The sequence below is a fragment of the Sander vitreus genome, chromosome 19 (assembly GCF_031162955.1).
Source record: "Sander vitreus isolate 19-12246 chromosome 19, sanVit1, whole genome shotgun sequence".
Classification (NCBI taxonomy): Eukaryota; Metazoa; Chordata; class Actinopteri; order Perciformes; family Percidae; genus Sander; species Sander vitreus.
The window spans coordinates 15,997,589-16,025,090 of NC_135873.1; the positions used below are offsets into that span (position 1 = coordinate 15,997,589).

The 27,502-nt window shown below is 45.4% G+C and overlaps 1 protein-coding gene across 3 annotated transcripts in view; it reads left to right on the top strand.

Annotated features, from left to right (window-relative positions):
- The window catches only part of nrxn2b (neurexin 2b), a 652,809-nt gene extending 625,654 nt beyond the window's left edge, over window positions 1-27,155 (top strand). For all 3 annotated transcript variants that reach the window (XM_078276170.1, XM_078276169.1, XM_078276171.1), the window contains 3 exons: window positions 5,304-5,629; window positions 14,321-14,399; window positions 25,867-27,155. In XM_078276170.1, coding sequence (XP_078132296.1) covers window positions 5,304-5,629; window positions 14,321-14,399; window positions 25,867-26,747 — 1,286 coding nt within the window. In that variant the 3' untranslated portion in view covers window positions 26,748-27,155. The remainder of the gene's footprint in view (window positions 1-5,303; window positions 5,630-14,320; window positions 14,400-25,866) is intronic.
- Window positions 27,156-27,502: the final 347 nt, after the last annotated feature.

Here is a 27,502-nt window from a genome sequence, read left to right on the forward strand (position 1 = left end):
GTACACTTAGATCATCCTCCCCATCTCCCCCCTCCCTTCCGACAGTTGCCTCCTCCAGGTCAGCTGCTCAGAGCCAGTACCAAGCCCCCTGGTCCCCTCCCATCCTTTCCACCTCCATTCTGGGGGTTGTAGCAGACACACAGCCATTATCCCACAGCCTCTGACAAGCAATCTGTGCATTAGCCTGTCGAGCGAGGGCCAAGCCCAGCCCACTCCCCCAGCTAGTAATTACCGGCCATAATTCATCTATGTTTTGAAAAAAAAACAGTAAAGGAGGATGGCACGTCGATGTAGAGCCGCAACCGGAAAACTTACTATACCTGCTCACTAGGGCAGTTTACTTTTGGCTGAAGAATTGTTAAGTAACTGACATCAAGACAAGATGTGATGCAACCTGCACCCAACGGATACAACCTCTGTGGTCTTTCATTAGAAAAATCCTCAGGCACACTTTTGCATTACCTACAGAAACGCACCGTCTGGTTTATTGCATCTTTCATCTTCTTCATCTTTCTGTCTGCCAGGATAACATTGCACTCACTAAAGGAATTGCTCGGATCTGGAAACATTGGCACCATTGGGTCAAAGTCCGACTGAGCCAGAAAGCCCCTAGTCTAGATTATCTAACTTTATTCGCAGATAAAACCTTAAGTGAGCACACCTTAATTGCGGGTAATGATCTCGCATTACCCACTGGAAGTCTCCTCGCCGGTCAGTATCATGTCAGCTGCTATCCCACAATGCTTTGCAAAGCGATTCAGTTTCATCCTAAAGAAAATAATCAAAGCTGAACTTTGCATTTCTTTTAGTGGGATTTCACCGTCATACTTGACCACACGGTTAGCCATGTGATTAGCTGACTGCACTTGAAAAAGAGTGTAGGGAAGCTGAAGGTGACTCTACATGGGGCACACGTTCCTCTACCTCATTTATTTTTTGTACCTCTTTTGCCATTGCCATCCCTTCTCTCTTTTTCTTACCATCTTACTCTTGTGTGTTACTGTACGTCTTTCTCTTCCTCAGCCACCGTCTTTAACTGCATGATTCCTCTTGTTCTTTTTATCAGGCCTGTCATCCGCTCCCTCCGTCCCTCCCTCCATACCCTCGCTCCGTCTCTTTGACATTCTGTCCTCACGCAGGCTCGCTCTTTCTCTGCCCCACTCGTCTGTCATCCTCCCTTGCCCCTGTCATCTCTCATGCCCCCATTCTCTCAGTCCCTGTCCAACCTCTACTTTCCTCTCTCTCATGCATTCAATAACTCAGGAGCTGCCCAACGGTCAGTTCCAAATGAAGTAAATGCCATGTTACAGATCAGTTTCTTTAAAAGTGATGATTTACTGTTTATCTGAACACTTCTCAGTGGCCTCCTCTGCAGCTGCTAGGCTATCAGCTACTAAGAAGAAAGAAGTAACCTCTCTAACCTCTCAGATGTATCTCTGAGGATGGGTGGATACATAGATGGATGGATGGATAGAGAGAGAGACAGACAGACAGACAGACAGAGGGATGGATAGATAGATGGAAGGATGGATAGATAGATAGATTAATGGATACATAGATGGAAGACGAAGATTCCCATCATCCTCGGCTATACTTGTGTTCAATGCTAATTAGCATGTTAAGATTGTGAACATAGTAAACATTTGAACAGCTAATCATCAGCCTGTTAGCATTGTCATTGGTGACGTTAGCATTTAGCTCAAAGCACCGCTATGCCTAAGTGTAGCCTCTCAGAAGAGCTAGCATGGCTGTTAGTTTAAATGTGCAGAACAATGACAGCCTTGCAATTAATACAGTTTTTTTTTAGTATTATTATGCTTTGTCATCCATTTCATACACAGAGTACCTGAATATGTTTGAATCATCCAATCCCAAGCCTCTGCCCATTAAATGCCTATAATGTCACTATAAGAGCCCCGGGGAGAGAGACGAGGCAGCAGCCACCCAATCCCCCCCAAACTGGTCCTATAGACCCTCATCAATTTGCCAACCCCGTGTGCTGTCAAAACACACATACAGACGCACACAAGGGAATGGCGTATGTAAATAAATGTTGCGCAAATACACACTACTTGAAAAGGCCAAATATCACACACATAAAGGTCATTTCACTGACATATTTCATAAGTTATTATATACACGCACACACACCCTCTCCTCCGTAGCGCCGCCACATCCAGCTCTGTCATATTAGGCGCTGGGATTGCTTGTCATGCAGAGGCTTCTGGTTCTACCCTACCCAGCCCTCCATCCCCACCCCACCCCCCTGCTCCTGCCCGTCGCCCAAATTGGCTCTAAAACCACATGTCACTTTTGATTTGACCCGGCAGACCCTGAAACAATAACTTCATCAAGCCCTGTTAGAGTCTCATCCTGGCCAGACAGCTCTAAAGAAACAAACACTGATTTCCCTTCATCTAGTCTAGAGGGCACCTTTCTTCTTCCTTTTTTCTTGCTCCGTCTCAGACGGGAAGAACGCACAAATGGCCGTCGCAGCACTCTCCCGCGCTCCAGGCTCGCCTTCCTGCGATTTTTGTCAACGGAGGAGGACTTTGTGGCACGCTGCAGTTGCAATGTAGTATTATATAGGTCACCCAACGGATTCTTGGACACCGACTTTCGAACTAACCCCCCCACCCGCCACTCTGCATCATAATCATAAGCCGCTTGTCAATATGCCTTACTTATGCCTGTGTCACTGGCTCACAGTGTAACTGTGACACCAATACTCCCCAGGAGTAAACCGCCCCGTCTGAACAGATCATCTTCGGACTTGGAGTTGCTGCTCACACAAACACGGAGAGTCTTGCATTTTTAAAGGAACTTGAGCAGTTTGGTAAAGCAAGAGGACGGGTAACATTCGGGAATACAGATGTGACGGTGTGTCCCCTCAACGCCTCTGCATTCAACGAGCCTTTACTGGAGAGTGGGGGCCGACTGGGGCTGCTTGAAATGGGAGACCCTCTGGGCAGACGTGTGGCTGTGTGTGCATGTGTCCTCTTGACAAGGACACTGGAAGAGTGAAATGGGGTGGGGGAGGTGGACTGAGACTGTTCATGTGATCTTTTGTGATGTTTCAAGGTTTCCTGTATGTACACACGCATGGTAATTCTCCTGTATTTTCCTCGCTGATGTCCACAATTTGACAATCTGTCCCTCACCATGCTTTCCCATTCCCTTTTTTCCCCCATTATCACTCCCACACCAAACATGCTTAGTAATGAGATAATAGAGTGCGACTCAGCCATTATGTCAACAGTGCATATGCCAGACATTAAGTCTCATCATTATGAAGTTACGAGACGGGAGCCGGGTCCCTTGTGGGCCCCTAGTGGGCCTAATGATCTGATAATGGGATGACACATGTAATGGCCCATCTCGGTGGAATAGATGTATCTCTCCATTACTTAAAACTTACAGATTTACATACACTGAACATGTGGTTTAACACCCACACACACACGCATGTGCATTAATCGACATTATTTGTCTGATAGCCCCACCCACCTGGGTGTTACACACATGTCCGAACGAGTGCACCCATATAGACGGACAGTTAATCATAATTACAGTGATGAAGTACCCTTTCATCTCTTTTAATTGAAAACAAATGGGACCCAGGCCTGTCCCTAGTGTCTCCACGCTGATGAGTAGAAGGCTGTCTTTACCGGGTTGCAATCCCACAGCGAAAACAATAGCAACATTCAAAAGATATCCCGAGGATTCATTCGTCATCATTAAACACAACCAAATACAAAGAAGCCAGTTTCAGGAAAAATACATAAGATAACGATACAACTTTATTGTCAATTTACACTGAAATTCATTTGCGTTCCTGAGCAGCTGCGCTCAAAAAGAGAGAAAAAAAAAAAGAAAGTTTGACAACAATATACACAACAGTATAGTACAAAGATGAAGACGTATCGACAGCCACGACAAAGAAACATGTTTCATGATATTCTCGGATCCAGATCTTAATCGGCAGCACACCGATTCGGGTTTAGCAACAGCATAGATTGATGTTCTTAAGCCCGTTAGAAGGCAAAAGTTGATATTTATAATTTCAAACATGCATGGAGTTAGAAGAGATGCTGTTGGCAAGTCTGCACGAGGTGCGGACATACGCAGCCGTAGTCCAAACTGCATACACACTCCCATCAGGCCAGAGGGGTCTCTCGTTTCTGTGGTCCATACCACGCCATCTCTAGAGTCTATGTTTTGCTCTCAGATGCACACATTAGTGTAGTATCCCTTTCACAAACAAACACGCTCCCTCTTTCCTTACACCGATTGATTTATCCATAAAATCTCCTTGCTCTTCCTTCTCCCATCTTTCTCCTCTGAGTATTTACCTCATTGGGTCTGTTTTTAACCCACTTCCTTCCAACAGTATCCCGCAATAATACTCCCCTCCCCTCTCCATCTTCTCTCATATCCACATGACTCATAACAGGGGTCCAAGAGGTGGGATGTCCCCAAGGAGAGCCGGGGGATGCAAATGTGGGACAGAAAAATGAAAAATATAACCATCAGCTTAAGAAAATACAGGCAGAAAAACGACACCCATGTTAGACCGCCCCCACTCCAAACCCTTCACCACAAGTCCCGGTAGCACATTAGTATTGGACCCTGGTTAAATGGTCGACCTTCTCCTCCCTTCATGCTTCCATCCATCCTTCCAGATGAATGGTAATGACCACAGAGAGGGAGAGCCCCTGCTGAATTAAACATTTCCTTCCAATGAGGATCTTATTTTCCCGCTTTGGATAGCAGAGCGGGGCGACATTCTTTCCCCACTGGCAGAGGCACTTTATCATCGTGCGGCTCAGGTGCATCGCAGGTCAATGACACAGACCCAGCATTGTTGTAATATATTCCATCTCGGGGCAAATTAGATGCATTTCGCGGTGGACCTTTAGTCTCAGGGTCAAGCCGCAACTGCCTCCGCAATTTATACGACTGCCACATTCAGAGGGCCTTTTCTGAGAAAGCGGCACGTCCCCATCCCCATAATGGCTGCAGCGGCAGCAAAACCAGGGTCCAATCTCCCTAAAGTGTTGCCCGGGAAATCCCATGTGATTGAAACAGTCCCTCTATGTCCCAGTTTTGTGCCCCTGTGTTACTTTGTGTTTCATGTGCAAGCTAACCCAGAGATCTTGACTGATTAGTATTCTTTGCCCTTTCTCTCTCTCTTTTCTTTCCCTCTGTTCATGGTTTCTCTCCTCTTACCCACACTTCCTCTCTCTCTCTCTCTCTCTCTCTCTCCATCATTTCTTCATCCTCCTTATCGCTCACGTTATCAGGTCGCCAGTTGACCATCTTCAACAGCCAGGCGTTCATCAAAATTGGTGGCGGTGGAGATAAGGGGCGCCACTTCCAGGGCCAGATTTCGGGCCTGTACTACAACGGCCTGCAGGTGCTCAAACTGGCGGCCGAGGGCGACCCCAACGTCCAGACCCAGGGTAACCTGCGGCTGGTGGGCGACGTGCCCTCGGTCCTCACTACCGACACCACCTCCACCACCCCGCTGGCCGACATGTCCACCACGATCATGGAGACAACCACCACCATGGCCACGACCACCACCCGCAAACAGCGCTCGCCCACCATGAGGGACAGTGTCACGCAGGTGAGCAGTGACGAGTTTGGGATCCGAGCGGGTTTACACGACTCGTACCGAGAAGCCGAAACAAAGCGCAGCTGAAAGAAGGCTGCCGTTGAGTCACTGAGCCCTGAATCTTTTAGGTTTTTAAAAGAACTTTGTGTCATTTTCCCTCAGTCTCTGAATGAATCCGGCAAATCAATGGAGCAAAAGTTCTATTACTGCGGGAATATCGCACATTCGTTCTCTGAAAATAGGTTTTTAAGATCAGTAATGCTGTCTAAGCCAAATTTCTACCCTACTTATGTTACGTAACTTGAAAATAGTAACCTCTGACCATTTTTGCCTCTGTTTAGGTGGCAGAAGTGAAAAGTAGTCATCCTCAACATTTGTTGTGTTCTGGTTTAAAAATGATGAAGATACAAAATAGGATGTAGGATGGTTCTTGTTCTTGGCAACTGTGATGTTTTCCCAAATAATGTACAGACTTTTAGGCATTCTCTTATTAAAAAAAAAGGCTTGAAAAATAGTTTATATAGCTGCAGTTAATGGAGCATGCTAGACCCTCGCTAGGTTTGGCCTGAGCCACAAATGTTTGCAACATCTGCCCCTGCACTGAGCTTGGGAGACTTTTTAATTGGCTTGCAAAATTTGTACTGAAAACAATATTTGAATGATTAAACAGTGTGGCCACGTAACCCCCGGATGACACATTTCAAAAGAAATCGTTCGTCAATCCTACCGCAAGGTCAACGGCGCCGTGTTTTGCGTGGGCCTCGTCCCTTAGCCTTTCAGCCACATTCAGATGTTCAAACAGCCGCCAGCCTGAGAGGGAGTCACGTCGCCGCCTTGTCTAGCTCGTCCTATTAGACCAATCAACGCTGCAATTTTGATTTGCGCTAAGAAGATATGGCTGACTAAACCACGCAGACGTGGGCGGCTGCTGGAAATTACAGCACATCCAGCCAGATCAACAAAGGCTGGAGATGGGCAAGGAACATAATGAGAAGGAAACCCCACGGCAGCAAAAGCACAACAACTCAGGGTGCCATAAACTTATATTTATACCCTCACACGCATGTGACAGGCTATGATTAACAGTTTGACAATTATCCCCGTGTGCCAAGGCCAGCCGTCGCCATCATGGTAAGTAAGAATTAGCAAACAGTAGGGAAGATCTGTTGCCCACATACTGGGGGATGGAGGAAGCAGGTCATCCAGACCCACTACTCTCGTAAAGAGACCTAATAACAGGCTCTGTGTGTTCCGGGGGGGGGGGTGTATGCTCTAGTTCACGGCCAGTATCATTAGCTACAAGCTGTGTGGTGTACAAAAAGACCTTGCTGCATGGCATTTTAAAGTACGTGTGAATCAGATAAATGGAAGATATCAAAGCTTTTTCTTCCATGTCTACGCCGGATGTACATTATGTCAGCTATTTCAATGTCATCATATCACTTTGTACTGTAAATACCTGCAAAAGTTGTCCATCTCATACTTTAAGCTTCAAGAGTCCAACAAACTTTTCTGATGTCGCAGGAAACACAGAGGCGAGGTGCCAATTACCAGCACATTGCTCTCATTCCATTGTGTTCATTAGCACTATTCATGTCCATGGAAGCTTATCCGAGATCAGACAGCAAGCCGCACGCACTCGTCCCTGACATCCAAGATCAGCAGATTCGGAGTATATTTAGAACCGGCTCGCTCGTTGTCCCTTCATCATCATCTCAAACCTTGGCAGGATCTGTCTCATTTTGAGCGCCAATTAGAGTGAAGTCAAGGTGAGGGTGTTGATGGCACGAGTGCTTAATTCACGCCACTTTGTATTGCAGACACCCAGTGCAAAGAATGTTTTATTTATTTATTTTTTTTGCATTTACTCTTGCAAATTTGGAAGTAGTCACATAATTTAAAGTCAGAATTCTGACTTTATTCTCAGAATTCTGACTTTACACACAGAACTCTGACACTTTGGCTACATTGAGCGCGTAACATATGCGGCCCAGTTCGTTCGTGTATATTTTAACAGGCTACACCTGCTGCGGTACTTGAACTCCTTCACTTGGGGTAAGGACTCATTCCCTACCTGGAGAAGGCACTCCATCGGTTTCCTGCTGAGAACCATGGCCTCCGATTTAGAGGTGCTGATCCTCATCCCAGCCGCTTCACACTCGGCTGCGAACCGATCCAGTGAGTGCTGAAGGTCACAGGCCAATGATGCCATCAGGACCACATCATCTGCAAAAAGCAGCGATGAGATCCCCAGCCCACCGAACTGCAACCCCTCTCCACCCCGACTACGCCTCGATATCCTGTCCATAAATACTACAAACAGGATTGGTGACAAAGCGCAGCCCTGGCGGAGGCCAACTCTCACCTGAAACGAGTCAGACTTACTGCCGAGTCCTTACCCCAAGTGAAGGAGTTCAAGTACCTTGGGGTCTTGTTCGCGAGTGAGGGGACAATGGAGCGGGAGATTGGTCGGAGAATCGGCACAGCAGGTGCGGTATTACATTCAATTTATCGCACCGTTGTGACGAAAAGAGAGCTGAGCCAGAAGGCAAAGCTCTCAATCTACCGGTCAGTTTTTGTTCCTACCCTCACCTATGGTCATGAAGGCTGGGTCATGACCGAAAGAACAAGATCCAGGGTACAAGCGGCCGAAATGGGTTTCCTCAGGAGGGTGGCTGGCGTCTCCCTTAGAGATAGGGTGAGAAGCTCAGTTATCCGTGAGGAGCTCGGAGTAGAGCCGCTGCTCCTTTGCGTCGAAAGGAGCCAGTTGAGGTGGTTCGGGCATCTGGTAAGGATGCCCCCTGGGCGCCTCCCTAGGGAGGTGTTCCAGGCACGTCCAGCTGGGAGGAGGCCTCGGGGGAGACCCAGGACTAGGTGGAGGGATTATATCTCTAACCTGGCCTGGGAACGCCTCGGGATCCCCCAGTCGGAGCTGGTTAATGTGGCCCGGGAAAGGGAAGTTTGGGGTCCCCTGCTGGAGCTGCTACCCCCGCGACCCGACCCCGGATAAGCGGATGAAGATGGATGGATGGACACCTGCTGCGCACACACGGCGTAGGATAGACAGAGAGCTCATTGCTGTGAAAACGTCAATCTACTGACAGCTGTTATCAGAGGACGCAGGTGAGGGAAACAAGAAAGGAAAACAGAAACTCTCGAAATAAAACTGCCAATACGCTCATTCACAGTCATTAAGTCGTTTCCTGTATATCGGAAGTTTAATTTAAAAGAAATAAAGACATTTTATGATCCATTTCTGTGTAAAAGGGCCCACACCTCGCGTAAAAAATATAAATAGAAGACCGTAATATATTTACGCTTGTAGAGGGGATCTCCGCGGAGCACACGCACCATTACGCGCCGCTCCCGTGTTCGGTGTAGCCAGTTTCATTGACTATAGTGGAAGCGTAGTGTTGGAACGTCCGCTCCGCGTACGTTACGCTTGCAATGTAGCCGGCCCGTGAGATTGCGTCCGAAATCACATACTACGCACTACGTACTTGATATGTACATATACTATCGTCCAAAATACTTTTGTCTTTTTATTTTTTGGCTTTACATTTTTATTTGTAGTAATGTCAATTGAAGCGTTTTTGACGTTAGAGAGTTGACCCGGTTGCTGTCAGTTTGTCTGTTATGAAAGTTGACGTCACTACCGCATTGCATTGTGGGATAATAATGCCAGCGTAGGTGCGTAGCGTGGGTTTGCATACTGTAATATTTCACTGGAAATAGTATGCAATTCACGTACTATTAGTTTCATACTAAGATTTCGGACTAACAAAAAATAAAACAAATGTGCCTACTAAATAGCATGTTAGTATGGAATCCTGGATGCAACCTGACTTTTTTCCTCAGAATTCTGACTTTAAACCCAGAACTCTGACTTTATTCTCAGAATTCTGACTTTAACAGATTAAATACATTTTTCACATTGGCCCTAATCCTCTTCCGTACATAGCAGTGCTCCTGGCGGTGGTCCTGTTCACAAATGTTTACCAAAGGCACGTTCTTTCAGTCGTGGTTGAGTCTGCCGTGTAATTACAAGACAGTGAGATTTTTTTGGACTTAAAGGTTGGTCGGAGCTCCTTCACCGACAGCAGCGTCTCCGGCATGCCCAGTTGGCATGACCTTTTTTAGATGAACGGTCCGTGGTTTAGTGTTTCTGCATCTTCTCTCTAAACATGAGATCAATGGAACCTGACTCTAAGATGTCACATGTAGCCATCCGCTCAGTTCAATATCATATCTCTGGCTTCCAGACTTCTTGGCGGAAATATCCTTCCGTGTTCGGCATATAACAAGCTTTTATGGCGGCGCTCCTTGATGTGAAATTGGCAGCCATAGACGGGTCCCGTTTGATAAATTATCTGGAACTCTTTTAGTATAGCAGAGGGCTCTGAGTGTCGTCTGCTTCTCTGTTGTTACAAGCCCTAATGTGGGCTGTATTTGCTGACTGACGTTTATGTTGGGTCATAAAAAAAAAGCACCTTTAGAGTGCTTTTTATGGCTGAGAATCCATTTTTGTGTGCACATATTGTAACAGCTTTTCCTTTATTATTATTATTATTATTATTATGTACCTAGCTGAACATAGTGTAGATCGTTGCAATGGCCCAAAATAGAATTGAAAGCTATGTGCTTGAGAATGAATAGACATTACCGATGAGTCACTCATCCAGATAGTTTAACGGTTGAAGATGTTTTGCTGTGCGCACAATATAAAAGCATTATTGGGGCGTATAGCTGGCTACCACAGTCCTAATTATTCAACCAGAAGGCCTCATCTGCTCCCCCTCGACGAAAAAAGAGAGAAAATAAAAGGGCAGAGAGTACACGCAGTTATAGTCGAGTCAAATTAAGCAAGAAAGTCCTGAAAGGTTAGGGATTACATTGATTTTGAACAGCTGTCAGAGTATGAAATCTTTTATATTTGCTCTTCTAAACACTCGGTGCCTGGTACGTCTGTCTGGGAAGAGGCCTGCGGTGCATAGGGAGTGCTGTCGTTTGTTTACGATTATGGCAGCGACAGCAGTTTGGCAGAAATAAAGAGGGGTGTTTAATAAGAGCGGTGGTGTGTATGAGAGCTAAACGGACAAGCAGAAGTACATCACATACTGAAACTCAAAACCCAATCACAACAGATATTCACTGTATATGTCTAAATTTGGTCAGTGTTTATGTTGCACTATGAGTAATAATTTCTGCTTTGTAAATGGTAATTTTTCAATAAAGTTGCTACTAAAATAGTAAGTAATATCTTTTAATGCAACTCTGTTTTATAATGCGGCTTGTAGGTTCCAGAAGTGTTTCAATTCTTGCAGAAGAAATGTTCAATTTGTAGGTCTTCACATTGAATTAAAGCTCCTACGTGTAGATGATTTTATAACATGCAAGGGCAGAATTTAACTACGATTCCCAAGGTTCATTTTGGCAAGAGACAACTGATCACTTGCGCTGCTAACAGTGGTTAGAGGCTTAAGAGAAGTGAGGAAAGTGATTTTACAAACAGACTCTGGGTTCATTTTGGATGAACCCAGCGACTGTTAGAGATTACTAACAGCGTGCCTGTTAGTAATCTTCCATTTAATGTTTGTCAGAGGTGGCTGTAGTTTCCATCCTGTCGGAAGCTGCAGCGGTTAATGTGGAAGCAGTTACAGTTTGTCATGTTGTTACAACACCAATCTCCTACATGCTTGTTACCATTTTCCTGGGCATTTGTCGTCTCTAGTCAAATCCGCCTACAAAGATCTGATTGTTATTTAAATCGAAGAAACTGACATTGTGAGAGCTATTTAAATCCCTGTGAGATACATCAGAGAGCTGGACAGTGAGTCAGACGTCTGGAACCAAGTCAGAGCCCACTTTTGCTTTTAATAACGCAGACACGAGTCTTTATTTCAGGCACTGCTTTACATGCTTTAAATCCTGGTTATGTGGCTTCTCGGTGCAGTCTGGCTGTGGGTACGGTGGGTAACTCAGTCAGTATTAGGTCTGGCTGGTCCACACAGCATTTCTGGATGGGAGAAAAACGTGCTCTGGTTAATTGGCATTTCTTCAAACCAATCACAATCATCTTGGGCGGAGCTAAGTGCCGGACAGAGCCCCGGTGCCTCTGCAAAATAGTCTAGGGAAGGAACTTGTTTTGTTGGAACATGTGTACGTTCAAAGGTTGTTTTAGTCGTGCAACAGAAAACTCAGATTGGACAGATAGTCTAGCTAGCTGTCTGGATTTACCCTGCAGAGATCTGAGGAGCAGTTAACCATAGTCCTCAGAAATCCACCGGAGGTTAGAACCGTTATTACCTAATATAACCTGATATTGAATAGTAATTTTAAACTTTGCGCGGCTTGTAGGAATAATATAGATTGATATGTTTCAGTCAAAATACACTGTATGTTACAGGAAATGGATAATTCACTGCTAGTGATTTGAGTGTAGATCATCTTCTTTTGCCCAAATGAAAAACCATATAGAGAAATATTAAAATTAGTGTAGAATAATTCAGTCATGTCTCTGAAGAAGAGAAATTAATGTTAATTTGCAGTTGCAGCTCACACCAGTATCTTCACACTACAGAGGGGTCCCCAGCCATATTGTCAATATTAAGTAGGTCTGCGGTGGAAAAAGTGTTGGTGCTATAGGTTACAGCTTTAAACTGACAATACCTGATCTGCTGCAAAGTACATTTAAAATGAATCACACATTGTCTGTTTAAAGGGATATTTTTCAAGTTTATAATGCTCAAGTGGTCTTTGAGACTCTGCGTACTCCGGAGGTAACTCAGTTCACATGGACAGCTCATGCAAATAACTTTAGTCTTGTGGAGAGAACCATCTGGAAGGGCTTTGAAACTCAACCTGCCATTCAAAAGAGCCTTTTCTTTATCCATTTCTGCTCAGGTATAGCTTTGTTTCCGCTAGCCATCCACAACGTCACTGCTGCATCGCTTCCTGATTTCCCAAACTACGGAGCGGCCCGAGGCCCAAATCACAGAAGTCGCGTGCGTTAATCGCGCGTCCAAAAAAAGTAATTTGTTACCTCCTGTCATGCCGTTAATCTTGACAGCCCTAATACATACATCTCAGTCATTTGTGTAGTTAATAATCCATCCTAGGGGGTCTGTGCTGTCATTTTGTGCTAGAGAAAACCTAGTAATAGCGTTATAAATACTGCGATGGGCAAAGCCAACAGGAACCACGGAGCTCTAATAAATATATCTTTAACACCCGCCAAGACACAGCGGAGACAGGCCAGGGTGGTGGAAAGCAAGCGAGCGGAAACAGAAATTCCAATTTCTCCAAAAGCTCTGAGCTACCCGTCCCGCTGCAGCTTTGATCACAGTGGAATAATGTGCTTTGATGCTTAGAATAATAGATCTACCTTTTGATGTGTGTGTGTGTGTGTGTGTGTGTGTGTGTGTGTGTGTGTGTGTGTGTGTGTGTGGGGCCTGATTTTTCTCTTCCCTTCACCCCTTCCACGAAACAGTTGGAGTCATCACTTGTCTCGCTCTGACCCAAATTTGGAGTCAGGGTGTTATAAAACTAAGATCACAAGCAGCAGTCGTGCTGCTACTGTCTTAAGACGAGAGCACCCCCAGGTGTTGGCGTCTGGACGGACGCGAGACGCTTTCAAGTCGTCTCCTTTGTGGATTCTTGGAAACTGATTAGAAAAGTTCTGAGCGAGTCAAACTGGAGTTTGGAGCGACTCCTCCAGCATGTATCAGCGCACTGGGTTAGTGGTCCTCATGTGACACGTTTTTTCTATCCAATAAATTACACTCGGTGCTGACGTTGTTGGAATTGGGGTTTACGAGTGGTCACAGACGTCGCACCAAATTACAACTGTTGGAGGCCGAAGCAGCCGTTTGACATTCAGTCAGCAAGACGGATTATGGCCGCAAACACGCCCCGCCGCCGGCAGTTATTGATGTCCGGGTCGCTCCATTCAAAGCAGTGCACACTTTAATTGATTAATTTTGTGCCGTTTTCTATGGAGTAAGGAGAAGGTGAGGGTGTACCGTCTAGACATGCAGCTTGTGTGAGTCATGCAGTAAGGAGGAAGAGCTGGGTCAAGAAAGACAGATTCCCGTTTCAGACAAAACACACCTCTTTAATCGGTTGGCGTTTGTCCCGAAAGAGCTCGTTTCACTTGGACTCTGCTTACATAAATACTACTACTCATAAAGCACACCCAGCCAGCATCTTTTCAGAAAATTTGCTACAAGGTTGCGTAAGCTTATGTGTACATAATAGGGCCGCACAATATATCGTTTTTGTTATCGTGAAAGGTTGTGACACTTCACGAAAGACACTCTGAGATTTTTTGTTAGTTGAAAGAAAAAAATCAGCAGAAAACTGCACTTTAAAAGGTAACTGTCACTCTTTTTTTTTTTTTTATGGAGCCTTTTATGTTCATTTCAATGTTCAATAAAAGAATGTTGGAAATGATTTCCGTTCATTTGTTATAAATTCAACAAGCAATTTGTTGTATTTTAGCAGAATACTGAAAGCAGCAGAAATGCAGAACCGAGGACATTTTAACATCTGTTTATCGGTATGGCATATTTTCATCATATCGTGCAGCCCTAGTGCGTACGTAGATAGCAGTGGAGTGGACACCTCTGCCAGAGACTCTTCTGTCTATCCTCTACACCAATAAAATGTGTCCTGACTCTCTCTACTCTGTCTCTGTTCTTCCAGAATGCAGATGACCTCTTGGTAGCATCAGCTGAGTGTCCTAGCGATGACGAAGATTTGGAGGAGTGTGAGCCTGGAAATGGTGAGTCAACTCAGGAGGTTCTGTCTTCACAGTACTTGGTATCCAACGGCAAAGTGCAGCTTACCGTAGAAACACGAGTAGGCTCACCTAGACTACTGGTCCATCTCCCTTTTACGTGACACTTTGCGACTGCAAAGCCCCTCCGTACGCAGCTCTGATTGGCCACACATGCGCCCCCATCCCTCCTTTTCTTATTGGTTTTTCAAACCGGCAGGCAGTCTGTCCATAAATTGCTCGGCCGAGCGGTAGCGTCTGGCATTTACCCAGCTGTTGCACCAATATCTCGCCCCAATTTTAACACGACGGGACAGTTTCGACGTGGAAACGCAGCGCACAGCTGTAGCCTGGCAGGCCCGGTGGCAGAGGCAACAGCAGGTCTAAGTCACGTTTTGACACCGTGACAGGAGGTGGAAGCTAAAGGTCAGGTGTTTGACTCCCTGCCGCTGTGCCTTCTAGCTCTATTAGGCCGACCGTATTCGAAAGCTGCCAAGAACCACCGACAGTCAGGCAGTGTGATTCAAATGACTGGATCTAGGAGAAAAAATAGAGATAGCCTATTCAGATCCACATTTCATGACATTTTATCCTGAAATATCATGTCTGGCAAGATTTATGTTGTCGAATGGCGTTGCAGATTTAAATGGCTGGTGTGGGTGGCGTGACAACAACAGTTGCCTCCATGAAACCTATCATTAAAGCAGTGCCAGTATGCATGCTGTTACAGCGCTAACTTATTGGGATTTAAATAGTAGAAAGTGTTCTTCTTGAACCCCGTTAATGACTCCTGGGGCAAAAGCAATCTTTATAAATTAAGTCCATAAATGCACACTCGATTAGCATATTATAGATCGCAACGAGTCAAACACATTCAGTAAAAATGCTCGCGACTTGCACGGAAAATAGTGTATTATTAGGTTTGAGGGAGCTCGCTTTAAAAATATTAAAATAATGAATAATTCTTTGACAAATATTTAGTATGCCACAAGAGATAATGGAACAATTAACACACGGAAACGGGATTAGAACTTGGCAAGTGTTTCTTTTATTTCACTGCTTCTTTAATCACATCACACTCTGCTCTCTCTAGGAAACCATGCCTAGAAGCGCACATTAAGTATGCTTAATTTGCACACATTGTCACTTTTCAAAAAAGCATATAAGCACTCCTGGGGTTCCCCAGACCCCCTCCTTGGCAGAAACTGCTGTAGACAAAAACAAAAGCAAACGTGAGCACGTACAGTTTATTACAAGTTCATTTCAGGCTTTTACAAAATAGAAAGAAATGTACTTACATTACCAATTTAAAAATGCATGACTAATCTCAGTATGGATCTATCGCGAATTAAACAACATCAAGGCCAGATTTGCCCAAAATCTATGATACTCTGTCCCGAGGGTAGAGCAAACCTTCATCGAACAATAACGGAACAAACGTGATTCGAGCAGTTTACTAAAGTTCTTTTTCAGGAATGGGGATTAGTGCTTCGAATAGAATATATGTTGGACTGTAAACAGCAGGAGATTATAGCATTCGGTACGTTTGCGTGAGGAGAAACTGATCTGAACCTGTGCTCCGAGTGTAGCTTTCCCCTGCGGTTTTCTCTGGAGGTGGTGGGGACCGAAATAGAGACTCAATTCCCTCCTTATCAAAAGGAGAAATGAGAGTTTTTCAGCGGATGCTATGCCCAGGCCTAATCTCCCATGGGGAAACGTATCTCTCTCTCTCTCATATGCCCACACAAACACACACATACAGGGGGCAGGCATGCTCACCTTACCAGACAGACGGACAGACAGACACACTTGTCTCTCTCGCTCTGTGGGTGTAAAGTTTTCTTTCTTGAGAAACAACAAACACGCTCTGGCGCGTACACGCACGCACACACGCTCCGTATCGCACCTTCCAGATGCCACAAGAGTTCCAGCTAGGCAAAGCCGGCGGGGGTCGGATAAACCTCGGTGAAAACTGTCAACCAGGAGAGAAGAATCAACATTGTCCGCGGAAACGTGTGTCCCCCCCCCCTCTCCCTCTCCCTCTCCATCACTGCTCCACAAACACAGGCCTCGAGTTTTTCAATTCCGTGTGAGGACGCAGCTCCGTCTTATTGAACTGCCTTCAGGAAGGAGAAGAGATGTTAAGCACGGCTGTGGATTTTCTATTAAGCCGAGCCAGATATGACCGCTGTGAATACACGGGGGATCAATACAACTCCTTCCTACAGCGATGTACGGTACATACTGACCCTCGTTGAGATTTGTATCACGTTCCCTTCCCCGCTCAAAGCAGGAGAGAGAGAAATATGGAAAGGAGCGAGGGCGGAGAGAGAGGGAAGAGAGAGGGAAGAGGAAGCCGAAGAGAGGATATGAAATTGAGAGTAAATGGAGTGAAATTCCTGTGAACGATTCCCACCTTTCCCAGCAGGCTAATTAAATATGTTAGGGAGCCTTAATTACATCGCCCAATTAAAGCTCTGGTTTGGGTGCTCCGGTGCTGTTAATGAGCCTCTGTCAGACGGGTGACGAGGCCTGGGAAGTGGGGACAAAGATGAAACATGTAGGCTACGGTACTGAGAAAAAACACACCCAAAACCATATCTGTATGAACAGTATACTTAAAAAAGTAAATCCATAGACGCATTGTTTTCACATTAAAGAAGCTATTCTACAAACGTGTCTCTCCGACAACATTAGACCTTTGATTTTCATCTGCATGCGGAACTCTACCTCACTTTCCCCCTCTCTCGCATACCTCGGAGCTGCTTCTCAGTCGCAGGATGTCGTAGGCGCTAAATCGGTGTTACTCTGACGAGATCAGAGCTTAATTTCGGGAGCTCCTCAATAATTCATCAGGCGACAGGCTATAGAGGCAACCTGCAAATGGGGGGTACAGATTCAATTATTAGCTATTATCAAAGATATTTTAACAACTGAAGAATTGATTATTAATCAGTGTTGCTGAAGATTATTTGTGCATATGTTGTAATAACAGCTGGTTGTACAGCCTCAGTAGCTTCACTGTTCACTTTATAAATATGAGATGAATTAATTAAATCAATTAATATCTGTATTTTCAACACCCCCTTTTGAGACGGTATTCACGGTTCAGTTATTGTCCCCCGGGTCCAGGGCAGCGCCGCGTTTATTATTTGTCAATTTGATAGTTATTAATCTACATGTTCATAATGTTATTAATCAACACGGCACCGTCAGACACCACCTACCAAGAGCCTGGGTCTGTCCGAGATTTCTTCCTAAAAGGGAGTTTTTCCTCGCCACTGTCGCACTTACGCATTCATGCTTGCTCTTGGGGGAATCACTGGAATTGTTGGGTCTTTGTAAATTATAGAGTGTGGTCTAGACCTGCTCTGTCTGTAAAGTGTCCTGAGATAATTCCTGTTATGATTTGACACTATTAATAAAATTGAATTGAACTGAATCAAATATCTTTGATAATAGCTAATAATTGAATCAGTTATCACATCCGCTGGCTCCAATAGAACGGACAGATAGACCGGCGCCAGTCTACCGTTAGACGCACGTATCAAAAACGCAGAACGCAGCGTAACCGCTTAACTTCAAAACCGATCGCTGGTGCATTTTCTTATTAAAGCTCTGGTAGGCAGTATATTTTTGGCATTGTTGGGCAAAAATTCCATAATAACCTTTCAGCACATTGTAATTCAATTGGTCTGAGAGAAAACTAAACTTCTGCACCACTGATCGGACCAGATAGATAGATAGATAGATACTGTAGCTGTCATGCAGACAGAGAGGAGAAGGAGAGCTGCAGAGAGATGTCTCACTCTACTTTCAATCCTTGCGTTCTTTTGAATTCTACCTGCTGCTGCTTTAAGTATTTCTGCTATCCGTTGCAAAATCCTATTGAAATTACAATTCAAATCTGACTATCACCCAGAGCAGCGGATGGAGAATGGGTTCTTTGTTCACACTTTGAACTGTAAGCAAATATCACAGTTTCTTTCGGAAGGATGGTGGAGAAACGCCGGTAAACGTGCTTTCCGGACCACCTAACCCAGTTATTTCTTAATTATTTTCATTATTATGATTATCCATTACACGCATTTTCGAAGAGCCAGTTAGTTTGGCAGTTGTTTGACCTTTTCATTTGACAAATACACGTAAAGGAAAGCTTACAGTGGAAAAGAGGCAAAGCAGATTGAGGTCATTTGCAAAAACAGATACAAGCCAGTTTGATCGATATTCCCTCGAGCGCACACAAAAACAGACACGATTTATCTGATATCGCACGACATGAACACTTCAGATATACGTGGTTGCAGCACCATGGTAGGAGAAAAACAGAGCAGAAACGGGCCCGATACGGGCGGGGCGTCATTCCTTTTGTGTCAAAATCAATCGCTTTGCCCGAGAGCGACCGCAGCAAACGCAGCACCTGTAAACAGTTTTTCCCCTTTGTTGCACTGATCATATGCCTTATTGTTGTATTATTATTATCATCATCATTACACCTACTCTGTCACGAGAGAATATATATATATTACGCTTAGACACGCTGCTGGATTTTCCATCAGCGTGCTCTAATCAAAGCTGACTTATAGAACGTTCAAACTCCAAACAACCATTTCGATCGACGCGAGCGAGGCGACGTGATGGGCAGAATAAAGATGTTTGTCAGGAGACCGACGTAGATGCATCAGGATCCATCTGCCCTGTTCTCCTTTTGAGTAAATAAGGGGAGGGGGGATGACTCATACCGGCCGCGCCGGGGGTAAAGATAAAGAAATAATGTCATCACGTTGGACAAACGTGGTTTTACTGCCTCGGCCGTTTAAATCATTGGAGTCAAACGCAATCATTCGGGCTGAATATCTTTGCATCTCTCGCTCCGTTTTCGATGCCTAAATTACACGGATACAATGTTACAAAAAGAGACGCCCACACGCCGGAATCATCACGCCACACGTATTTTTCAGTCCAAACACTGCCGACGTAGAGCTGTAACAATTCCAGATATCACCGTACAAAATATTGCGATTGACGATATAATTGTCTCTTTCGGGTGAAATTGAAAAATATTATTACTTTTTCAAACAAATACGTTTTCCCAAGTACGCAGCCCATAAAGTAAACGTCATTTATTATTATTATCATACATTTTTTTAATCTTTTTTATCCTAAATGAACATAAAATGTACACAGAACATGTATCCTCATCAATAAAAATTAAAAGCATTAATCGTTAATAAAAAAACAGACCAAAAATAGTCATCGCTATTTGCTATGAACACGTATACAAGTGCCAACAACTAACAATTGAAATAATCTCCAATAATCATTTTTATAGTTACAATTTGGCACAACCAAACAAAATCAAAAAAACAGCATTACCCCTTGGGACTTTAGTTCATTACAAATGCTTGTATTAATTGCGGTTAAACAAAGAAGCCGTGATTATGTAAAAAAAAAAAAAGAAGCAATTAGACAGTTGTGTAATAAAATACCTAAATGTCTCAGTCGCAACTTCCCGCACGTTAAAAATCCATCAAAACGGTCCATGGTTCTTGGCAGCTTTCAGGAGAACACAACTGTTAACATCCGTGTTATTTATGACGCGGTTTTTGTTTTTCTCTCTCAGCCCATCCCCGACCCGCCCGGGTTAGAGAAAAAGAGGGCGCAGTCGCGGAGAAGGGGAGAGCCAATCGAAGCCGTCGATCGGCGTAAACCGCGGGCTCGGGTCACGCGACGGGAAACAAAACAAGGGTTCACTTGATAACTGTAGGGGCCGAAGTTCACTATTAGACGACGACGCCACCGCTCCCCAGTCACACGGGACGGCGGCCTCCGGGCTATGCGCCGAGAGCACGGCAGAGCGACACGAGCGATTTGTCGGAACAACCCATTACCGTTAAAGACTTTTACGATAATTGTTGATAATACGTCCTTGAATAATTTATTGATTGAATGAAATTTGAACATATGTGTCAGTGGCTCGTTGATCTTTACATTTTTATTATTCTTTTTTTTTTTCATTTTCTTAACCTGACACATTCATACGGTTTGATCAAGTACTTATTGGACTTTAACTTATCATTGCACTTACAATAACCAGCGCAGCTGTCCTCAATTTAGGTCATCGTGTTGTCTCAAATCCATTTTTTCCTGCATCCACCGTGCATTTGCGTGCGCGGGTCAATCGCAGGGGGAACCGAGCAGCCCCGCCCGCCAACAGGATTGAAACAGCGGCAGCTTTCGGCAACTTTAGAGCGAAAAATCGTTACAGCGTACGTTGATGTTAAAATGTAAACAGGTTGGCAGGACGGTCCGAAATGTTTCGCATGGACTTTCGCTGTACGTTTTGTTGGTAATGCGAGATGTTGGAGTCACGCGCGTTTCGTCTTCACTCCGTTCTCACTCCCTCTCACTCAGTGGCTCTCAGAGTCACGCACTGACGTAAAGTCTGGCACGCGGGACTGCTGGGATCGGTTGAAGTCGCACGAGACTCCGGTTATTGGCGAAACTTGCGGAAAAGTTGCGCTGATTGGTCAAAATTGCGAGTCGCACCAAATTCGCACCGATTGGTTGAATTCGCCTGAATCGGTGCGATCGCGACGTCCTGGAGGGACTGACTTGTGCAGCCACGTGTTGATATTCAGGTTGGGTTAGGGCAATTTGCTAACAACATGCAATGCCAGTAAACAGACTATATATAGACTGAACATATCGAACACACTTTTACAAATGCCGCGAAAATACCGAAAACAGTGATCATTTTGGTCTCTGTAACCGTGAGGTTACATTTTCTCCAGACACGTTAAATACGGCAGCACATCTTTATGTAGGAGAGTGTTTTAGACGACACAAATGGTCGCGTGGCATTGCCGTGTGTGTGAGATCAATAAATATGACATTATCATTTAGAGCAGGGGTGTCAAACTCAGTTTCACTAAGTGCCACACTGAAAAATGAAAATCACATCAAGGGCCAAACATTAATAGTTTTATTGACACACTTTAATTTCGTCAAAGTCAAATATCTTTGACTGTATTATTGCATCTTGTCATTTACAGTTTGGTCGACATAAAGCCCTAAAAAGAATCTGCAAAACGGTTCCTTAGCCATCATAGAGTTTAGCTAATCGAGCAAAACAATGATGACATTTTTAAAAGCCGGCTCCCACACGGCCGACTCACAACAACCTGTTTAACAGCCTAAATATGCAAACTGACCGGTTCTGTGGGGATTTTTGTCAATGTGGTCAAATCTGACAAATTCCGTTGTATTGCGAACCTGAATTGATATGCGGGCCGGATCAAAATTTGTGAGGGGCCTGATTTAGCCCCAGGGCCTTGAGTTTGACACGTGATTAAGAGTATAGGCGTCAGAGAATGTCACGAGGGCAAAAGCGAGTGGACCGTTTTTGAAAAAATGTAGATATTTTCACCGTATCCGTCGTAATGTTTATTTTTTCACCGTTTGACTCACATATGAAAAGTGATTAGGACAGGAGAAATGTGTTCAGCTGTATGTCTTTTGAATATTGAATAGGAAAAAATACAAATAAAAGTCCAGCAGTTCATAACCGCTGTCTTTAGCTTGTTTAAAAATGGAAACTTTTGTAGGACTTGACTTGCTCGACGAGTCGCGACTCTTGCAACTTTCTCCCATCTCTGGCAGGTACATTCGTAGCTCCGGGCTTGGGACCGTGATAGGAATGTGTAAATCTTTGCGATACGCGACCGCCTCTGCGTTTGATTGTTCGGCACCCACAGAGCAGTCACCAACATCTCCACAATATATTGCGAGGGATTTGAGTAGTTGCATGTGCTAGTTTGAGGGATCTGAGTCGTTGCAGCAGGTGTGTGTCGTTGGGATTGAGGGGGTTGGGGAAAGCACTGCAAGCAAGCACGGTGAGCTCCTTCAATAGTTTGAGTGCAAACAACAGAGTCTTTGAAATAGATTTGGAGTTGTGAGGAGATTGCAAAGTCAGTCAGTAAGCAAGTAAGTGTCTTTATCTCTCGACATTAGTGGTAACGAGTGGGAACAGAAACACACGATAGATGCCTCGAATACTAGAGAGCGGTACTTATTACGTGCGGCAAGGCGTGTGGTGCATGCAGGGCATGCATGCATGCATACCCACATCCATCCAGATGTGCGATAGTGGTGTGCGTTGTGCGCAGAGACTCCTCAGTCTTTGTCCTGCCGAGTCTTCGTCCGAGGAGTCTGCCGCCAGCTCGTGACCACTCCAGTTGGCTACAGGTGCGCAGGCCACTCCCTCAACGAGCATCTGCTGGTGCTGCCTCTGCAATGGAGAGTTGTTAACCCAAACTCACCAATAAAGTCATTGCCCTAACCTCTTTCTGTCACAACACATCTACCGCCATACCAGCCAACACAACAAGGGAAACTAAAAGTAATCCCTTTCTTTTCACCACCACTCTCTGGGTTTGGAATATCGGCCACGTGTACTTTAAGTGGGCTGCAGGTAGAAAACTTTAAAATTTAAAATCCCCCCCCCCCCCCAGAGATCTCCTAAATAAAACAAACCCATTTCTGTGCGTTAAACTTGCCAAAATCTTCCTCCGTCGGTGCGGCTCTTCTTTGTTCCTCGAGCGCGACTCTGCCGTCCTCTCGGCCGTCTGGGTGAACAAACAAAGTTCTCACGATAACGGCCGTGGAAACTAGCCTTTCCGGCAATGGAATAACAAGTTCCGACGAGGGTTGACTGTGTTCTTTTTCCCCAATAACAGCTTTCACATTTTTGCTTCATTTCAAGGGCTGTTTCTCTCTGTTGTTATGTGACATGTTTAGTGGCTTTCTTAACTTAATGCTTAATCCTATTGTATGAAAATGTATGCTTGTATAACTGACAGGGTTGGGGTGGGGAGAAGAGACCTTTCCGAGCTCATTTAAAGCCATCCGTCCCAAACACCTCCCCTTACAAATGCCCGATCCCACCCCTCTCCCTCCGAGTCGCTCTGATTTACCTCATCCAACGAACAAAGAGCCAGAGTCGTGATTTTACGCTGGGGATATTGCCGTTTCTTTGCTCATGTTTTACTGTTACCTTCCCTTTTTCTCACCCCCCCCCCCCCCCCCCCTCCCCCAAGATGTGCCATAATCTAATCACCCCCTTGCTATGTTTTTCCAACTGTTTCTTTGACTGAAGAGAAAACTGTTTTCAAAGTAAAATGTAGTGTATAAACTGCTATTCTGACATGTTCTGTTAACGTACTACCACTATGTTTAACCCTTAACCCAAGCTGGGCCCTTCGCACCTAAATGATATTGTCACACGCCCGACTATCTTTATTCAATTTGGGTCTTTTACGGTGGGCTACCTAACCGTCCTGGCTCTTTAACTCTTTATTCCTGTCGCTGGCTGTTTAAAGGTACAATATGTAACCATTAAAATGTCTAAAAACAGATGTTATATCTTTTTATAACTGGTGTACTTACGCTATACCAAATTACAAACTCAGAGAAATCTGTTATTTTATTTTTGACACGGGACGTTTCCTTTAGTCGCCCGTCGGTGGCGTCGTGTAACCTTTCGCCCTACGATTACTCGTAACTTCCATCGAAGCGAGGACGCCCGGATGATACGTTCGATAGTAACTGTAATCACACGGTTCAGTTTTTGCCGAATATGGAAGCAAAACGGGATTATTGCTTTAAAATATAAAATCGTCTCATTTTGATTGCTGTAGTACTTCCATATCTCTCACAGCTGCTTACTACAGTTCAAATTATCCTAAAATGTCAACTTGCGTGGAAGCAGGATTCAATTTTCTCTGAAAAAGATTCACCGAAAATCAGCGAAATGAGTTTTTCTCATTCCGATTGCTGTAGTACTTCCAAATCTCTCACAGCTACTCACTACAGATCAAGTTATCCTAAAATGTCAACTTACGTTGAAGCAGAACTCAATTTTCTCTGGAAAATAATCACCAAAAATAAGTAGCAGTGAGTTATCGGGAAGTACTAAGGCAATCGGAATGAGAAAAACTAATTTCATTGAATTTTGGTGAATATTTTTCAGAGACAATCGAGTCCCGCTTCCGTATAACTTGTTTCGGAAAATCGTGTCCTGTAGTAAGTAGCGGGAAGTGCTACGGCAATCGTAATGAGAAAAGGCCCTTTTATTAGATTTTCGTGAATATTTTTCAGAGACAATCGAGTCCCGCTTCCGTAGAACTTGTTTCGGGAAATCGTGTCCTGTAGTAAGTAGCGGTGAGTGATTGGGAAGTAGCCTACTACAGCAATCGCAATGAGAGAATTACATTTTTATTTCATATTTTCCACAAATAACGTACGTATTGGGAAGTAACGCAAGCGTCGTGAAAACTAATTATTGGTGACTATTTTTTCAAGAAATAGCCAACGTTTTGCATCCCCGCCGTCGTTACCGATCTACCGAAACGGTAGTGTGTCGACGGCCCCTTACGCAGAACCTAGCGACGAAACGGATGATCGAGTGCCGCAAAGCTTTAGGTCGGATGCAAATCTCTAGCGATAATAACTGCAGTCGTTTTCTCTCAATGCTCCGTAATAACGTCTGCTTTCTTTGACCCCGATCGCGTCGCCAATCTCGAACGAAGGGGAAGTTAAAATCGAATGCCGACTGAAGCCGGGCTGACGCGAATAACCTCGAATGGGTAAACTCGTCCGTGAACGGACGCGTTCCAATCGGGGACGGCGTCTGACGATAAAAACTACAAGTCCCGCAATTCCGCGCTCGCTGCCTGGCGGCAGAAAGTTACATATTGTACGTTGGAGAAGGAAACCGTTGCCCACGTGTTTACGTGTGCCGTTTGGGATACAAATTAGGGGCGTCGCTTTCCCGCAGCAGCTCCTAAAGGGTTGGCGTACAGATTAAGCTAATTGTAAATTAGAAATACACAATGACAAATGAATAATACTATACATTTCACCCAATTCAAAAATAAAAGCTAAAGAGGAGATGAGGTAAATAAGGGGGGTGGGGGGGTTGGGGAGTTGTTTCTCTATCCCAGAACAATCTTACACAGCTTTCTTTTTGTAATTTTTTTTCATGCAAAAATCATGCGGCCAATTTGTTGATGTAAGTGACCTGAACCTCGTGGTTTTTGCTACCTTGTTTAACCAATCGCAGCATAGCGAAGGATAGGCTGTCTAGTGCAATACATGTTTAGTTGTTCAGTGTAATTTGTAGACTACTTACCTTGTATCAGTCGTGTAGCATGTAGGTCTGTGCAGCGCAGGGAGCAACAGGTGCAGGCTAGAGTACGGCACAGTCCTAGATCTTGTACTTATTGCAGTTCGCAGTTAGTCAGCATATTTACACTTTTTTGAAATACAACAGACTGACTAGACTTATACAACTAACCCTAATGTTAGCTTTTAATACTGGTGTTGTTTTTCTTCTGTTGGTCTGGAGGCGGTCTCTCTCTCGCGGCCGGTCTCTAACGCTCTTTTTCTCTCCGTTGTCTCTTTCTTGTCCTAGGAGGCGAATTAGTGTTGCCCATAATAACCGTGGACTCCCTAGACCCCCCGTCCATCGCCACCCGCTACCCGGTAATCCCCTCGCCCCCCACCTCCTACCGCCCTTTCCTCACCTTGCTCGAAACCACCAAAGAGTCCCTCCCCTTGCCCGACGGCCGCCCCCCTTGCCCCCCGGACCAGGAGGACTGCGAGGAGACCGTCGAGGTGTCCGCGTACGGCTCGGGGGAGATGACGGAGTCGGACGACGAGGACTATTACAAAAACTCCCCCCTGGTCACCGACAGGACCGTCCTCCCCCCTCCCCCGGCCGTCGAGGGCAGTGTCCAGAACCCCCGAGACCGCCATTTCTCCCGCTCCCCCGACTCCCGCCGCCCTCCCCTCTCCTCCACCCCCACGGCCGACCCCGACCGGCTCGGCCCGCACGTCGAGCCGGCCGCTGGTGACGGCGACAAGATCCCCGCTGGGAAAATGAACACCCGGGACCGGGTGCTGCTGCCGCCGGCCCACCCCTCGTCGGACCCGGGCCGCCGCAGAGTCCCGGGAATAACCTATCCCCCCAATTTCCCCCATGTTCCCACTCCAGACCCCACGTCTCCCGAGAGAGGACTCCCCGGCGCCGTGGAGGTGCAGCAGTCCAGCAGCACCACGGGCATGGTGGTGGGCATCGTGGCGGCCGCCGCCCTCTGCATCCTCATCCTGCTCTACGCCATGTACAAGTACCGCAACCGCGACGAGGGCTCCTACCAAGTGGACCAGAGCCGCAATTACATCAGCAACTCGGCCACGCAGAGCAATGGCGCCCTGGTGAAGGAGAAACAGCCCGGGGCCGCCAAGACGGTCACCAAGAACAAGAAGAACAAAGACAAAGAGTACTACGTCTGAGGGACGGCAGATGCGCTCGGAGAAGGAAAGAGACGAAAGACAGAGAGAAAGAGGGAGAGAGAAAAGGCGGCGCGTGGCAAATGCAAACAGAGGGTCGTTCCTTTAAAACTCAGTATTGTCGGGTGGGCGCACGCGAATCGGCTAAATAAAAAAAGGCGAGCCGACGCCGCAGTTCCTCGCTTTGATTGATTTGACTTCTCGCTTAATGTTAACCGTGGTGTGGATTTAACCAAAGGCCATTACGCCTCGGAAGCCGACGGCCATCGGTTATTTAATATCTCGAGGACTGTTGAAAAATGCCACCGTCGGTATTTGTGTCGTGGTCTGCGCTTCGTTCCGAGGCGAGCTTAAGCCTTCGCCTCAGACTGTATCGACGTATTATTTTCCACCCGTTTAAAATTAGCGACTGGACGTCCCTCTGTAAAAATCGATATATACTGCCGGAAACATTGTGTCAAACCCACCTCTGGAAGTGTTCCGCGTCTCTGATCTCTTTCTCTCTCTCTCTCTCTTCCTCTCGTGTGCTCTGTTTCTCTCCTTGTCCGGTGCTAAAGCAGCTGACGCGACGTAAACTCTGCCGTGTTTCAAGCATGTAGTATTCATTTACGAAAAAGAGATAAAAACTGTTTTTCTTTCTGTGGAGTTTAAAAAAATAAAATAAAAAATATGGCAACGATCGACCGTCGTAGCGACTGTGTGAGACGGATGCTAACCTGTAACGTTTAGCCGCCAAAAACTTGCCGAGGCCGAAACCC